Source organism: Myotis brandtii, unplaced genomic scaffold (genome assembly GCF_000412655.1).
Source record: "Myotis brandtii unplaced genomic scaffold, ASM41265v1 scaffold112, whole genome shotgun sequence".
NCBI lineage: Eukaryota > Metazoa > Chordata > Mammalia > Chiroptera > Vespertilionidae > Myotis > Myotis brandtii.
Window position 1 is genome coordinate 3,572,495 of NW_005353838.1, and position 16,397 is coordinate 3,588,891.

At 39.8% G+C, this 16,397-nt stretch overlaps 1 protein-coding gene and 1 long non-coding RNA gene across 2 annotated transcripts in view; one reads left to right on the forward strand and one right to left on the reverse strand.

Moving 5' to 3' along the window:
- The first annotated feature begins 32 nt into the window (after window positions 1-32).
- Window positions 33-14,923, forward strand: KLHL23 (kelch-like family member 23). The gene is made up of 3 exons (XM_005857557.2): window positions 33-1,772; window positions 7,071-7,223; window positions 13,806-14,923. The coding sequence occupies exons 1-3, from the start codon at window positions 560-562 to the stop codon at window positions 14,114-14,116; spliced, it is 1,677 nt and encodes a 558-aa protein (XP_005857619.1). The 5' UTR covers window positions 33-559; the 3' UTR covers window positions 14,117-14,923.
- Window positions 12,372-16,397, reverse strand: part of LOC106727369 — a 14,976-nt gene continuing 10,950 nt past the window's right edge. The window contains exons 2-3 of the long non-coding RNA XR_001363546.1: window positions 13,325-13,328; window positions 12,372-12,385 (exon numbers count right to left, since the gene is read on the reverse strand). This is a non-coding gene — a long non-coding RNA (uncharacterized LOC106727369). The remainder of the gene's footprint in view (window positions 12,386-13,324; window positions 13,329-16,397) is intronic.

Genomic DNA, 16,397 nt, shown 5'->3' on the forward strand with positions numbered 1-16,397 from the left:
GGCAACCCCTGGCACCGCGGGGAGGGGCGCGCCGCTCTCCTTTCTCTCCTTCCTTCCTCCGGAGAGGCACAGGGCTCCCCTTTTCCAGGACCTCGGGTCCCATTATCTCTCGATCATCCCTCGCTTGGCATCTCGAAGCGACCTGAAAGCGAAAACGGTTGAATGGGGATCGAACCGAGGCCGGCCCCTCTCGGTTGAATGGGGTGACCCCTCGGGCACTTTGTTTGCCAAGAGTGGGCTGTCTCTCGGACGCCTGCTCGGGACAGAGGGAGACGGTGTAATTGGGGTAGGAAATTAAAAAAATTTTTTTCTAGAAAGGACTATTGAAAAATCCGGGGGCTTCATTGCAGGCTCCGAGCTACCCCGAATTTAAAAGGACCATCATCCAAATTACGAAATAGTCCATCCACCTTTTGCATTTAGAATGTTGAACTTAGTCTAGTTTTGGATTTTATTTGGCGCTAAGCAGTCATTCTAATGATTGGAATGTTTAGTATTGATTATTTGAGGTAATATGCACAATTGAAAGCACGTTTATTGTTTCATATTTATTGCAGCCATGGCTCTGAAAGGACAAGAAGATTATATTTACCTTTTTAAGGACTCAGCGCATCCAGTGGATTTTCTGGATGCATTCAAAACCTTTTACTTGGATGGATTATTTACTGATATCACCCTTCAGTGCCCGTCAGGCATAATCTTCCATTGTCACCGAGCTGTTTTAGCTGCTTGCAGCAATTATTTTAAGGCAATGTTCACAGCTGACATGAAAGAAAAATTTAAAAATAAAATAAAAATCTTTGGCATCCACCATGATATTTTGGAAGGTCTTGTAAATTATGCATACACTTCTCAAATTGAAATAACGAAAAGAAATGTTCAAAGCCTGCTTGAAGCAGCAGATCTGCTGCAGTTCCTCTCAGTAAAGAAAGCTTGTGAGCAGTTTTTGGTAAGGCATCTGGATATTGATAACTGTATTGGAATGCACTCCTTTGCAGAATTTCACGTGTGTCCAGAACTAGAGAAGGAATCTCAGAGAATCCTGTGTTCAAGGTTTAAGGAAGTATGGCAACAAGAAGAATTTCTGGAAATCAGCTTTGAAAAGTTGCTTTTTATCTTGTCCAGAAAGAATCTCAGTGTTTGGAAAGAAGAAGCCATCATAGAGCCAGTTATTAAGTGGACTGCTTACGATGTAGGAAATCGAATTGACTACCTGTATAATCTACTAAGCTATATCAACATAGATATAGATCCAGTGTATTTAAAAACAGCTTTAGGCCTTCAAAGAAGCTGCCTACTAACCGAAAATAAGATACGGTCTCTGATATACAATGCTTTGAACCCCATGCATAAAGAGCTTTCCCAGAGGTCCACAGCCACAATGTATATCATTGGAGGCTATTACTGGCATCCTTTATCAGAGGTCCACATATGGGATCCTTTGACAAATGTGTGGATTCAGGGAGCAGAAATACCAGATTATACTAGGGAGAGCTATGGTGTTACATGTTTGGGACCCAACATTTATGTAACTGGGGGTTACAGGACAGATAACATAGAAGCTCTTGACACAGTGTGGATCTATAACAGTGAAAGTGATGAATGGACGGAAGGTTTGCCAATGCTCAATGCCAGGTATTACCACTGTGCAGTCACCTTGGGTGGCTGTGTCTATGCTTTAGGTGGTTACAGAAAAGGGGCTCCAGCAGAAGAGGCCGAGTTCTATGATCCATTAAAAGAGAAATGGATTCCCATTGCAAACATGATTAAAGGTAAGTGCAGATTATGCTTTTTCTGTATTTTTTTAGGTGTTTAAGGTTAGGCCAACAGTCTTGCTTCTCTTGCAAATAGCTTGAAAAAGAATTTACTTGGAATGCTAGCTAGGAACTAGAGTGGATTATACAAATAATGTTGTGCAGAATGTTCCAAGTAAAAGCATAGTATAGCAGTCCCCAACTTCTCTGAGATATATGTGTTTAGAATACTCAGGCTAGAAAAGACATTTTTATATTAGAAACCAGTATAATTCATTCTTCTGACTCTACAACCTGTTTTGAGATCTATTTTTTATTTTCTTATTTTTAAATATATATTTTTTGATTTCTGAGAGGAAGGGGGGGAGAGAGAGAGAGAGAGAAACATCAGTGATGAGAGAGAATCATTGATCAGTTGCCTCCTGCTCACCCCATACTGGGGATCAAGCCGGCAATGAGGGCATGTGCCCTGACCGGGAATGGAACTGGCGACCTTTTGATACACGGGACAATGCTCAACCCACTAAGCCATACCAGCCAGGGTGATCTTTCATTAAAACCTTGAAAGTTTTGGCCCCTGAGGGTATAACAAATTACATTCTCTCAAAAACTAGATATAGGCTCTGCTTTTTTTTTAAATTGAATTTATTGGGGTGACATTGGTTCACAAAACCATACAGGTTTCAAGTGTACAACTCAACAAAACATCATCTGCACATGGCATTGTGGTCCCATCACCCAAGCAAAGTCTCTTTCTGTCCCCATTCTCCCCCTCTTTGCCCACCTCCACTTACTCCCCACTGCCCTTTTCCTCTGGCAGTCACCACACTGTTATCTGTATTTATGTGTTATATAGGTATCTTATGGTTTGTTTGTTTGATTTTTGCTTGATTCCCTCACCTTCTTTCATCCAGTCCCCCCTCCCCCAAAAAAGCTCTCTCCCCTCTGACAGCTGTTAGTCTGTTTCATATATCCATGCATCTGTTTCTGTTTTGTTCCTCAGTTTATTTTGTTCATTAGATTCCACATATTAGTGAGATCATATGGTATTTGTCTTTCTTTGACTGGCTTATTTCACTTAGCATTATAATCTTCAGGTTCATTCATGCTGTCACAAAAGGTAAGGTGTTCTTTCTTTTTTGTATGGCCTAGTAGTATTCCATTGTGTAAATGTACCACAGCTTTTGGACACTTGGGCTGTTCCCAGATCTTGGCTATTGTAAACAATGCTGTTATGAACACAGAGCTGCATATAGTCTCTCGAATTAGTGTTTCAGGTTTCTTCGGATATATTCCTAGAAGTGGGATCACTGGGTCAAAAGGCAGATCCACTTTTAATTCTTTGAGGAAACTCCATACGGTTTTCCACAGTGGCTGTGCCAGTCTGCATCCCCACTAACAGTGCACGAGGGTTCCCTTTTCTCCACATCCTCGCCAGCACTTCTTTGTTGAGCCTCTGCTTTTTTGATTCAAGTCTTGTCTCGTAGTGTTAAAGAGAGAGGCAGGCACTAGCTGTTTGGTACTAGATTAGCCTTGCTCTCCTTCCCTCCCCCCCGGAAAAAAGTTACACTGGAATCTTAATTACATTTATTTTTTTGGTGCTGGGGAGTTGCACTAAAACAATTGGTGGTTGGTTACCAAATTTGTGTCATTTTATTCCAAATGTTTCTTCCCAGGCCTTTCTGTTTCTTTTTTAACACTGGCGAGGGTGTGGGAATCTGACCTGGCGTGGGAATCTGACCCGGTATGATCCTTGGATGACAAGCAGGAAGCCTGAGAGGCAAAGTAGTCTTGTGATCAGGCACGCTGCTTCTGAAATGGAACTGCCCGAGTCCAAATCCCAACTTTCCACTCATTTGCTGGCGAGCTTCGGCAAATGGCCATCTGTACAATGGGGGTGACATGACTTAGTTTAGAGTTTTGAGAGGATTAAATGAATTTATGCATGGGAAGCACTTAGCAGCATTAGGCATTGTACTCAGGAACATCATTATAGAAGAATATGTCAGCTTTGAGGGGGCAGAAGTATTTTTCATCTTAAATCCTGACCACTCTCCTTCATGCCCAACGGTGCAGAAATGGTTGGTAGGGTGGAAAAAGGTGGCTTAAAGCCCGCTGCTATTGCTGCTCGGATTTTTTACTCTACCTGAGCATGACCCCCACTTAACAGATTTTCAGTCCCCTCTCCATGGTGATTCCAAATCCTGTCCGACTCCTCTTTTACAAAAGAAATAAGGGCACTGCAAATATTTTAGCAGTTATTGTAAACTTAGATACGTTCCTGCCTCTGTTTCTTTTCTTTTTTAAAAAAATGTTTTTGTTGCCTTAGCCAGTTTGGCTCAGTGGATAGAGCGTCAGCCTGTGGACTGAAGGGTCCCAGGGTCAAGGGCATGTACCTCGGTTGCAGGCTCCAGGGCGAGTGCAGGAGGCAACCAATCGATGTTGCTCTCCCATTGATATTTCTCTCTGTCTTTCCCTCTCTCTTTCACTCTCTCTAAAAATCAATGGAAAAATACCCTCGGGTGAGGATTAAAAAAAAAAAAAAAGATGTTGAAAAACAAATATATAAATAATAAAATAATTTTAAAAATAAAAAAATGTTTTTGTTGATTTCAGAGAGAGGAAGGGAGAGGGAGAGAGGAATAGAAACAACAATGTTGAGAAAGAACCATTGATCGGCTGCCCCCCATTGGGGATCGAACCTGCAACCCCGGGCATGTGCCCTGATGGGAATTGAACCTCCTGGTTCATAGGCCGGTGCTCAACCATTGAGCCACACCTGTTTGGCTGCCTCTGCTTCTTAATGATAAGTTTCAGTGATTTTTTTTTTTTTTAAGTTTCAGTGATTTTGTAGTTTACATTATATTGCTTTGAGGGCAGAAACCTATGACTTTACTGAAATTTTGTTAAAACTTTTGAAGCAATGCTTGCTGAAAATAAAATGCCGCAATGGTGTATCCACCATGAAAGAAAGCTGAATGTGTTCTTGACAGCTTAAGAGGAATGGGAGGCCCTCATATGCAAAAGTCCTCCCTCACCTACCAGCTGGGTTTGAAATGTCAAAGTTTTATGCTTTTACCTTGAAGGTTTGATTCCTGATTATACCTCATCATCCCAGGGAAGGGTAACCCTTTGTCAGTTATGTGCAGTTTTGGCTAGTTCTGATGCTCAGACTCATGATGAACTTCTAGTTTCCCGTTCTTATGTAGAAAGGAGAACATTTTCCCCCAGTTTGTTTTATTTTGTAGTCTCGAAGTGAACTAGCTTCTTTCCCGGGGAATGAGACCTTAAATTGGGTAGAGTCAAATTTCAAGTTAATTTCCTCTTTTGGTTGAGGGAGGTACAGAGAAGAAATAAATAGATGGCTTTTTAGGAACTCGTAACTTTTCTTATCCCTCTCATCATAACTGCCCTGCTTATAAACTCACTTTTGGCCCTGCTGGAGTGGCTCAGTGGTTGAACATCAACCCAGGAATCAAGAGGTCACTAGTTCTATTCCCGGTCAAGGCACATACTGGGTTGCAGGCTCCATTCCCATTGGGAGTGGGAGTGGAGGTGGTCGGGGGGAGGAGTACAAGAGGCAGCTGATCAATGAGGTTTTCTCTCTCATTGATGTTTTTATCTCTCTATCCTTCTCCTTCTCTCTCTAAAAATCAATAAAAACATACTAAAGAAATAAACTCAGTTTTGTTTTGGAGTAGAAATGAACAAGGAGCCTAAACTGCACCCACCATGCAATATTTGAAAATAAAAGTCGGTTGAAAGATTAAGCTGACATTTTGACTAAAATGAGTTTCATCATCATTCTTTCTCTCTTCTTGTTCCCCTGCCGAAACCATTTTCTCTTTCTCATTTTTCTGTGGCATCAGTGTTTCCCGGTTTTCTGAGCTAGGGACCTCAGAATCCGTCTTGTCTTCAACTCAATCAGTCATCAAGGCCCTTGTCGAACGACCCTTTCACAGGGGTCGCCTAAGACCATCGGAAAACACATATAATTATATATTGTTTTTGTGACTAATCACTATGCTTTAATTATGTTCAATTTGTAACAATGAAAATACATCCTGCATAGCAGATATTTACATTACGATTCATAACAGTAGCAAAATTACAGTTATGAAGTAGCAACGAAAATAATTTTATGGTTGGGGGTCACCACAACATGAGGAACTGTATTAAAGGGTCGCGGCATTAGGAAGGTTGAGAACCACTGCTCTATACCAAGACTGCTTCTAACTCAGGCCCTCAACACTTTGCACCTGGACCAATTCTATCCTTCTATGCTGTAGTCCCTCCTTTCCTTTGTTTAAAACTTTAAAAATCCTGTTGAATCGCCTTACTGGTTTGGCAGAGTGGATAAAGCTTGCGAACCAAAGGGTCCCGGGTTCGATTCTGGTCCTTGGTTCCAGGCTTCTCCCCAGCCTGGGCCCTGGTCGGGATTCATGCAGGAGGCAACCAATTGATGTGTTTCTCTCACATCGATGATTCTCTCTATCTTTCCCTCTCTCTCTTCTGCTCTCCCTAAAAAAATCAATGGAAAAATATCCTCGGGTGAGGATTAACAACAACAAAATCCTGTTGAATCAAGTGCAAATTTTTAAATTGGGCATCAGGATTCTTTGCCACGTGGCTCCAACTTACTCTGCCAGCTTTAATTGCCACAGGTCAACCCCAGGTGTGTCACCGTCACTTCCAGGGTGGCAGAATCAAAACAACTACTTGAATTGTCCAGTAAGCCTTTGCACTTGCCTTGCCCTCACTTCAGTGGCTTCCTCTCACCTCTGCCTGCCAAAGTCCTACTTACTAAGGCCCAAGTCAAATATTGCCACCTCCTGCCATGATTTCCCTAGTCAAAAGTAATGTCTCTTTGTTTTGCACATCCACAGTAGTAGGTCTGTACCCTGTGTTCTAGTTGTGTAAATGTCTCATCCTCTTTTAAAAGAGGATAAGGAGCCTTTCTTTTTATTTTTTTAAAATATTTTTATTGATTTCAGAGAGGAATGGAGAGGGAGAGGGAGATAGAAACGTAAACGATGAGAGAGAATTTTCGATCGGCTGCCTCCTGCACGCCGCATACTGGGGATTGAGCCTGTGCCCTGACCAGAAATCGAACCGTGAACGCCTGATTTATAGGTCGACGCTCCACCACTGAGACACGCTATCTGGGCAGGAGCCTTTCTTTTTCATTCTTCTATCCCTCAGAGCACCTAGGACAGTGCCTTATATCTACTATCCATAATAACAAAGACAATACAGTATTCATTGCAAAGCAGAATGAAAGATTAATCTGAGGATGTGATTTTAATTAACACACAGGTGTGGGAAATGCTACGGCCTGTGTCTTACATGAAGTTATCTACGTCATTGGTGGACACTGTGGCTACAGAGGGAGCTGCACCTATGACAAGGTCCAGAGCTACAATTCGGATATCAATGAATGGAGCCTCATCACTTCTGGTCCCCATCCAGGTAACAAAATGCTGTCTGAATAGTGCATGTCGTGATACACAGCCTATCAGTGTGAAAGATGGCTAAAAATGGGCCGGAAATAGGAAAATGCTAAGTTTATAGTAGATTACACATGGGTTTAATTAAAAGGCTCAAAATATTCATGTGTCCATGTAACAATAATCACAATTTAGATTATTCAGATTAGATCATGTCTACAGATACTTCCCCTCATGTCATTACACAACATACATTTTAAGCCTCTGTGATTAAAAGTAGTTTCTTTAAAAAAAATTTTCAGCCCTAGCTGGTTTGGCTCAGTGGATAGAACATCGGCCTACAGACTGAAGGGTCCCGGGTTTGATTCCAGACAAGGGCACATGCCCAGGTTGCAGGCTCGATCCCCAGTGGGGGATGTGCAGGAGGCAGCCAGTCAATGATTCTCATCATTGATGTTTCTGTCTCTCTCTCCCTCTCGCTTCCTCTCTGAAATCAATAAAAGTATATTAAAGAAACATTTTTTTCACTTAGATTCTTTTTTGTTTTCCTTATGTGCTTTCTTTCATTTACATGCATTATATAAAACATAATTTTTATAGACAGATAAAAGGCACTAATCTATCAAATAGTTGGGAAGGGTACCGAGTGACTCAGGTCAGCAGGAGATGTTTTCTTCTTTTAGAAGCAGACTCTTTCTGGGTTTCAATAACTATTAAGCACTCCCTCCTACCACGTGTAGAGCCTTATGTTGGCCTTACTTTAACAACCATAAAGACATGTCTGCCCACAAGGAATGGCCTGCTTTCTTTGGTGTCTTTTGTTCTTTGACTTGTGTCTTTAAAGAACTTGGGGAAAGCATAAGCTATGTCCTGTTACAGTTATGCCTTATGTTTAAGTTTTTCATTAGGAAAGATTTATATCACCAAATCACCATACTACTTTTGAGTCATTTTCCATATAGCATCAGGCTTCCATGTGGGTTACTGGGGAGCGTAACTGAAATTCACAAGCTGGAACCCTCTGAGAGTAATAGTAACAGCTAACCTTGAGCACTTCTCATAGGCCAGGTATTAACTAAACACTTTGCATGTAATATTACCTTAAATTCTAACCACAACCCTGTTAGTAGGTATTGTTTACCTGTTACATATTTGGAAATGGAGGCTTAGAAAGGATAGGTACCTTTGCCAAAGACACACAGTTTGGAAGTGATAGATGAGGATTCAGTTCAGACAGATTGCATAACCTGTACTATAACTACTAAGCAGGCTGCCTCTCCTTAAGGGATCAGACTCTCCAGCTTTTAACCAGTGCAGCTACTAATACCCATAGGTCACATATGTCATCTCACAGTTCAGGTAGAGCACACCTGAATCAGGTGCTGCATCTCCGTATGTCATGGGCTTTGCATAAGAAGACACTTCAGCCTCAGGCTGTCCTGGCTCTGAAGACGTCATGGAATGGAGACACTGTTTCCTACTAGCCCATATGTACTATCGCAGACTCCCACCACTTTCCATATGACCAATGAAGTTATAATGGAAAATAATATTAACAGCTCATATTGAGTAATAGCTAACATTTATTCAGTAAGAATGGGCCAGGAACTAACTATTCCAATAGTTTTACATGTGTTCATCCACGTAAACCTTACCGAAACCTTGTGAGCTAGATGCTATTATTATCTCTATTTTCTAAGGCACACAGTAAATAAATTGCTCAAGGTCAGCCAGCTAGTGCTCGTTAGAGGTGAGGTTTTAATCCAGGCAATCTGCCTGGGAACACCATGCTCTTCACAACTACACTGTTATCTCATTTGATCCTCCTGTTAACCTTATGAGTTAGCTATTACTCTGATTTAGCTTTACAAAGAAAATCCAATATATGAAAAGTCAGATTAACAAACTAGAGGATAGTTATTTACATTATAAATAATATATATTTCATAAAGGGGTTCTTTGAAAAATAAATATCCCATAGCATGTTCTAATTACATATAACTTGTTCACTGCTTGAAAAAGTCTAAAAGTCAGTGAGACTTAAGCCAAGGTGTGAAAAGCCATGACAAATTGAAAAATCAATTAGAAATAAATATTAAATTACAGTATAAATCAGGGGGAACTTATAATCCAATTTTTAAAGTTTTGATTTACATTAGATTTTTCCCTGAAGTAATATAAGAAACAAAGTTATCAAATTAGCACTCTGCATGGGATATTCTGTTTGGCTCTTACAGTGTTTAAAATATTTTTGAACTGGCTTGTTACCAATATTTAAAATTCAGGAGATTTCAAATAAAAACCATGATTTCTGGTCTTAGAAAACTTGGCAGATCTGGCTCATACCCCTTCCTGACAGCAATCACTGTGGCCAAGTAGTGGCTGTTGCCTTTAGATGAGGCTTGTATGCTCCCCGTCAGTAGTATCTCCCATTCTCCTCACATCACAGAACTAGGGCCCGTGCTGTTGTTTTTACCCCTAGCCTGCTTCGTTCTGCTAGTCTGTTATCTCCTTAGCCCTTAGAGCAGCGGTTCTCAACCTGTGGGTCGCGACCCTTTTGGCGGTCCAACGACCCTTTCACAGGGGTCACCTAAGACCATCCTGCATATCAGATATTTACATTACAATTCATAACAGTAGCAACATTACAGTTATGAAGTAGCAACGAAAATAATTTTATGGTTGGGTCACAACATGAGGAACTGTATTTAAAGGGCCAGAAGGTTGAGAACCACTGCCTTAGAGGCATTTGGATCTACATCGTCTAAATTATAGCAAGGTCTGCTTCTTCTTTTCTTTCTAAATATATTTTTTATTGTTGATAGTATTATAGCTATCTCCCATTTCCCTCCCTTTTACCCCCCTCCTCCCAGCCCCTACCCATCCTCCCAGGTACAAGGTTAGCTTCTTAGCATTTTAGGAGCACCTCCTGAAGAATGTCAGTGTTGAGTCTACCTTATAGATATATAGCTTAGACTACTATTATTTTTAGAACATAATATAATCATGATCTTTTATTTTTTAATGTTTTTTTAAAAATTGATTTTGAGAGAGAGAAGATAGGATAAGGAGAGAGAGATAGAAACATTGATGTGAGAGCTAAACATCGATTGACTGCCTCAAGCCCAGGCATGTGACCTGACCAGGAATCGAACATAATATTTTTTGAGACCTTGCTTGGGGAAAGATATCATTCCAGTTATTATGTAAGATACAAAGATAATTAAAGGATAGTCTCTACTACCAAAGGAACTCAGAATCTAGTAGCAAATGTACATTCATAATGTGAATACAAGACAATCTTACAAATACCTGCTATTGAAATTGAGGGGAGAGAGAGCTCGAGTCTAATTAAGGGGAATCTAGAAGCTTCAGGAGTAGCTTGTTATGATTTAGGCCTTAATGGCTGCAATTAAGGAAGGTAGTTTTTGAGGAAGGTTTTCTGGCAGAAAATTAGCCAATGAAGGAAGGCAGAAGGGAAAGTTCCAGGTTTATTTCAGTACCTGGAGTAGATATATATGAATGAGATGTAAGAGGGTAGAATGAGAGACTGGATGGGAAAGTTCAGTTGAGGAGTGTACCATGGAGGGCTTTGAATGGCTCTTGATTCCTGGAGAGACTGATGCTGCAGAGCATACAAGCCTCATCTAAAGGCAACAACCACTACTTGGCCACAGTGATTGCTGTCAGGAAGAAATATGAGCCAGGAAAGTTTAAAAATGAAGAACTGTCAGAGGCGTCAGAGCAAGAGAATGGGGTGTGATCCGTTCTAGTTTTAAGAAGAGAGCTCCTTTTAGAATAGATTGGGAGAAAGACAGCAGTGAGATCTACTAAAACTATTGGTAATAAACCAAGTAGGAATTGCTGAAAGCCTGAAGTGGTAGAGTAGAAAATGGGCAGATATGAGGAATGTCATAGATTCGACATTGATTGAATTGGTAGTGATTGCTGTTTTGACTGGTTAGATACAGGAAATGAGGGAGAGAAAGTAGTTGACAGTCATTCCAAGGTCTCTGGCTGGTTGACTGGGAGGATGGGGAGGATTGAAGGAACAGCCAATAGGAAGGGAGAAGAGGAGAGATAATGAGCTCAGTTTTATAGTTGAATGTGAAAAATGAGTTGGATAACCAGAGGAGCTGTCCAGAAAGCAATAGGAATTGCGGTTCTGCAACTCAGGAGGAAGAATGCAGCTAAATATAGATCTGGGAGTTGTTTACTTGGAGGTGATGGCTCAGGGTGTGGGGATGAATGAGATGTCTTGGGAGGGTGGGACCAACAGTACAGCCATGGGCAGAACCTTGAGAAATAGCATTAGTTAAGGGGTGAGTTGAGGAAGAAGAGGGTATGAAGAACAGCGAAGCAGCTGTAAGTGATAAAGGAGAAAAAGCGGTGGATGGCTGTGTCATGTGGGAAGAGAGCTCTCTCCTGGCTCTCCAGAGTAACAGCTTAGCTCTTGGTTCTTACTTTCCAATGGGATAAGGAAGTTATGTTACATAAGCTGTATAGGTCTTTTTAGTCAGAAGAGTGATTGCTATCTTGACTGATTAGATACAGGAAATGAGGGAGAGAAAGGAGTTGACAGTCACTCCAGGGTCAATGTCAAATCTATAACATTCCTCACATCTGTTTAGGAAAAAAAAAAATTTGAAATCATTTCAAAGAATATTTCATACATGAAAATATTGTGGTTGTCTCTGAATCCTGCATGGGTTTTTTCACTTCACTCATGTAATACCTAATGCAGACTGCCATGAATTTGTAGTAAATATTTGTGTGTAAACTCAGAGCCGTGACAAATGGCACTATTCCCATGCTTGGTTTGAAATTGTTCATTTATTCATTTGTCTAACAGATATTTGCTGAGTGCTTTCTATATGCTACTTTTAGTGCTGAGAGCACAATAAATAAGATTCAGCCCCTTGGCCTCAGTTACTTCATAGAGTGACCAACAAGAAACAAGGCAGTTACAGCTGAAGAAGAAAGAGTTTCCATCAATGTAATAGAACTTTATGTTGTATTTGGGTAATGGGAAAAATTATCAGGAATCACTTTATTTTATTTTTAATCTTCACCCGAGGATATTTTTTCCATTGGTTTTGAGAGAGAGTGGAAGAGAGAGGGCCCGGGTCAGGGAGGTGCCTGTAACTGAGGTACATGCCCTTGACCAGAGTCGAAACCGGGACCCTTCGGTCCAAAGGCTGACTATCTACTGAGCCAAACCAGCTAGGGCAGGAATCACTTTATTTTAAATATATTTATTGCTATAGGAAGATTGAGATATCTTTCTTTTATTTTTTAATGTATTTTTATTGATTTCAGAGAGGCAGGGAGAGGGAGAGAGAGACAGAGACATCAATGATGAGAGAGACTCATTGATTGGCTGCCCCCTGCATACCCCACATGGGATGGAGCCCGAAACCCAGGCATGTGCCCTGACCAGGAATTGAACTGTGACCTCCTGGTTTATAGGTCAATGCTCAACCACTGAGCCATGCCAGCTAGGCAAGATATCTCTCTTAATATACAAACCACAAATAGAGGGTTTTTTGGTAAACTTTGAATAATTTAAGAAAAGCCTCGTGAACTCATTGTTGAATCACATCAACTCATAAAATTTTTTGTGTCATCATGAATTTTCACAATAACCATTTGATGGAATGATTCATATCCTCCTATATAATAAAAGGCTAATATGCAAATTGTCCCCTCAGGAGTTTGACCAGGAGACCTGGAGTTCAGTCACTCGGTATGATGTGCGCTGACCACCAGGGGGCGGTGCAAAACATGGCAGGGCGCTGAGGGATCAAGGGAAGGGGGAGGCAGGGAGGCGGGGAACCTGATTGGCCCTGATTGCTGGCTAGGCCTAGGGACCCTACCTGTGCACGAATTTTGTGCACTGGTTCTCTAGTAATTTATATAAACAATGTTTCACAAATATTTTAAGCAACTAAATCCAATAAAAATTCTACGTGTATATAACTGGAAAGGAACAAATGGGTTTTTCAGAGGTGGGAGAATTCTTATTTTCTTGTCAGAAACTTGACAACAACAGAATGTGGACTCAAAGCAAAAATGCCCATCTTCTGAGTCTTCTTTAGCCTTTAAAACCTAGATAGCAAGAACTTAACTGATAAAAATCTGTCTTCCATTCTTAATGGGGAAATCACATTTTTGATCTCACATTGTCTCTTTCTGAAGAGGGGCTTATAAAGCTTTTCTTTCACAAAATCACAGGAGGGCATATTTAGGCACAGAAGGCAAAGGGTACGATTTATTCATTGATCCAACAAACACTTATTGGGTCCATACACTTGCCATTCTCCAACTGGAAATGGAGCAGATGGCAGGGATCCAGGAAACAAGTCACACACCAGATCATGAAAAGTGCTATAGAGAGAATTAAAACAGGGTAATGTGGTAGAGAGCATGGCAGGTGAAAGGGAATGGATCTTATGGCCCAGTGTTGTGGTAATGTGTGCTGGAGTCAAAATGTCACGACTACTCTATGTTTGTATGCATAATTATAAAGGATCATTACATCACCATCCTAAGGTATCTCTTTTGTCTGTTATCCTAATAAAATTTGCTTTTTTCTTTTTAATAGAATATGGACTGTGTTCAGTTCCATTTGAAAGTAAGCTCTATCTAGTTGGCGGACAAACTACAATCACGGAATGCTATGACCCTGAACAAAATGAGTGGAGAGAGATAGCTCCCATGATGGAAAGAAGGATGGAGTGTGGTGCTGTCATCATGAATGGATGTATCTATGTCACTGGGGGATATTCCTATTCAAAGGGAACATATCTTCAGAGCATTGAAAAGTATGATCCAGACCTTAATAAGTGGGAAATCGTGGGTAATCTTCCAAGTGCCATGCGGTCCCACGGATGTGTTTGTGTGTATAATGTCTGATTGAATTTGTAGAAATGACCAAGTAATCACTGTTTTGGGGTGTAGTAAAAAAAATGCAGAGTTTGGAGTTCCTTGCTTCTTGTTGTGGCCTGGCACATAATAGGTAAATTTTCATTTCTAACACCCACTCTATACCTCAACCCAGTGATGAATGATCAAGAGAAATCTAATGTATGTTTGCAGTTGAAGCAATGGGTTAGCATCTATAATCTCTGATTTTTGAAGGTGGTATGGAATATTGGACACTTGGTGAAAGGTGAAATGCCTTTGTAGTAAATTTTTTCTCCTGGTAGCATGAACACTGGGTGCAGGACAGAATCATTCTTTGGAATGAAATGTCTCTTATGACCCTCTAATGTAATTGACAGTGTACATTAAGGTTCTATTTAGCTAGTAGGGAATTTGAAATTTAAGGAGGGAATCTTCTCTACCTCTGCAAAATCAACACTTTAAAAAAAATTTTTTATCACCTTTAGAATTATTTAGAATGTGGTCTTACTTTAAATCTAGTTTTTTTTCCTTTGTTGTGTGTATATTCATTGTTATTCTTTATTTACTGACTAACAGATATACAAGATACTGTGCAAAAGATAATTACTGTTGAGAGTTTACAAACTAAATGTAAAAGAATGGCATATCTGAAAAATTGCAAAGAAAATAGTCAAACATTTGCTGATAGTAAGAACTGTTTTTAATATGCAGCTTTGATATAAATCACTAGATTAGGTATCTTTCTTTTAAGCATGTTAGAAAATCCTCTTTATTCTTAAGTATAGACATGTCTGCATATAAAATTGAATTTTAGAGCCAGAAAGCATGCAGAACAGTTGTAATATAGTAGAAAATACCTTGATGAGAAGTTTGCATCCATTTCCCAGCTCTGCCACTAACTAGAACCTCTCCTCAATTAGAGGTTCCCAGCCCATGCACACAGGCACTTTTGGTCATACTTGTGCCTAGATGTGGATCCTCATAACCCTTGGGGCAGCCATAAGTGACCTGGGTGGCTGGAATTTCTGGGCCAGCAACACCTTTGTCCATTTTCTATAACTGTCCCTGTGTGCTATAACTTGAGAAAAGTTGGGAAACGTTGCTTTAGTTAACTCATCTAAACTTTTAGTAATCTGTTAGACCATCTATCCACACCCTTCATTTTTTAAAAAAGAGACAGTTATTTTTAACTTTAAATACAGAAGTTTAAAATTACTTAACACTTCTTTTTTTTAATTTTAGAAAGAAACTGTTTAAATGCATTTACTTTAGATGGCATTTAAATACATACAATGCCCTGGTCGGTTTGGCTCAGTGGATAGACCATCGGCCTGCAGACTGAAGGGTCCCAGGTTTGATTCTGGCCAAGGGCACATGTCCAGGTTGCAGGCTCGATCCCCAGTGTGGGGCATGCAGGAGGCAGCTGATCAATGATTCTCTCTCATCATTGATGTTTCTATTTCTCTCTCCCTCTCCCATCCTCTCTGAAATCAATAAAGAAATATATTTAATAAATAAAATAAATAGATTCAACCCTTTCGGATTGCAACCTGGTACTACATAGAAAGAGCCATAAAAATGACCATATCTTTGCCCTTAAATTCTACTCCTAAAGAATAATATAAAAGCAAAACAAACAAACCAGAAAAAGGCAAATGCATGAAGATGTTTATGTCTGTATTACTTATAATAGCAAAAAATTGGAAATAATCTACATGTTAAAGAAGAAAATGGGCTAATAAAAACAGTGAAATGTTATACTGCTATTAAAATAATGATTTGGAAGACTAGAAATATGGACGTGTCTGTAAAATAGTAAGTAAAGTAAGCACAATGTAAAATAGTATGAACCCTATGATTGTGATTTTGTAAAATCTTTATGCATGTGGAAGGTAATTTGCAAAACTGAAATTCATTGTGTTAGTGTAAGGGGATATGGAATGATTTTTAATTTATTTAAATGTTGTTCTTTAATATGACTTTGCATTTTCAATAAAAATAAATAAAGCACTATATGTGGTAAACTGCTTGAATTTGGGCCAGTTGAGTTGAAGAATAGTCTGAATTAGTGAAATAACTGAATTATAGCTCTTTCAGTCTGTAACTGAATTACAAACTATTTTATTGCTCTCAAGAACATTTAGCAGTCAAGGCTGGACCAATATGTTGCCTAGTCATGCTTAGAGATCTGTTTTATGGAATAGATGCGAACAGTTGCACTCAACTTTTCCCTCCTTTTATTTATTTATTTATTTATTTATTTATTTATTTATTTATTTATTTTAAAGAA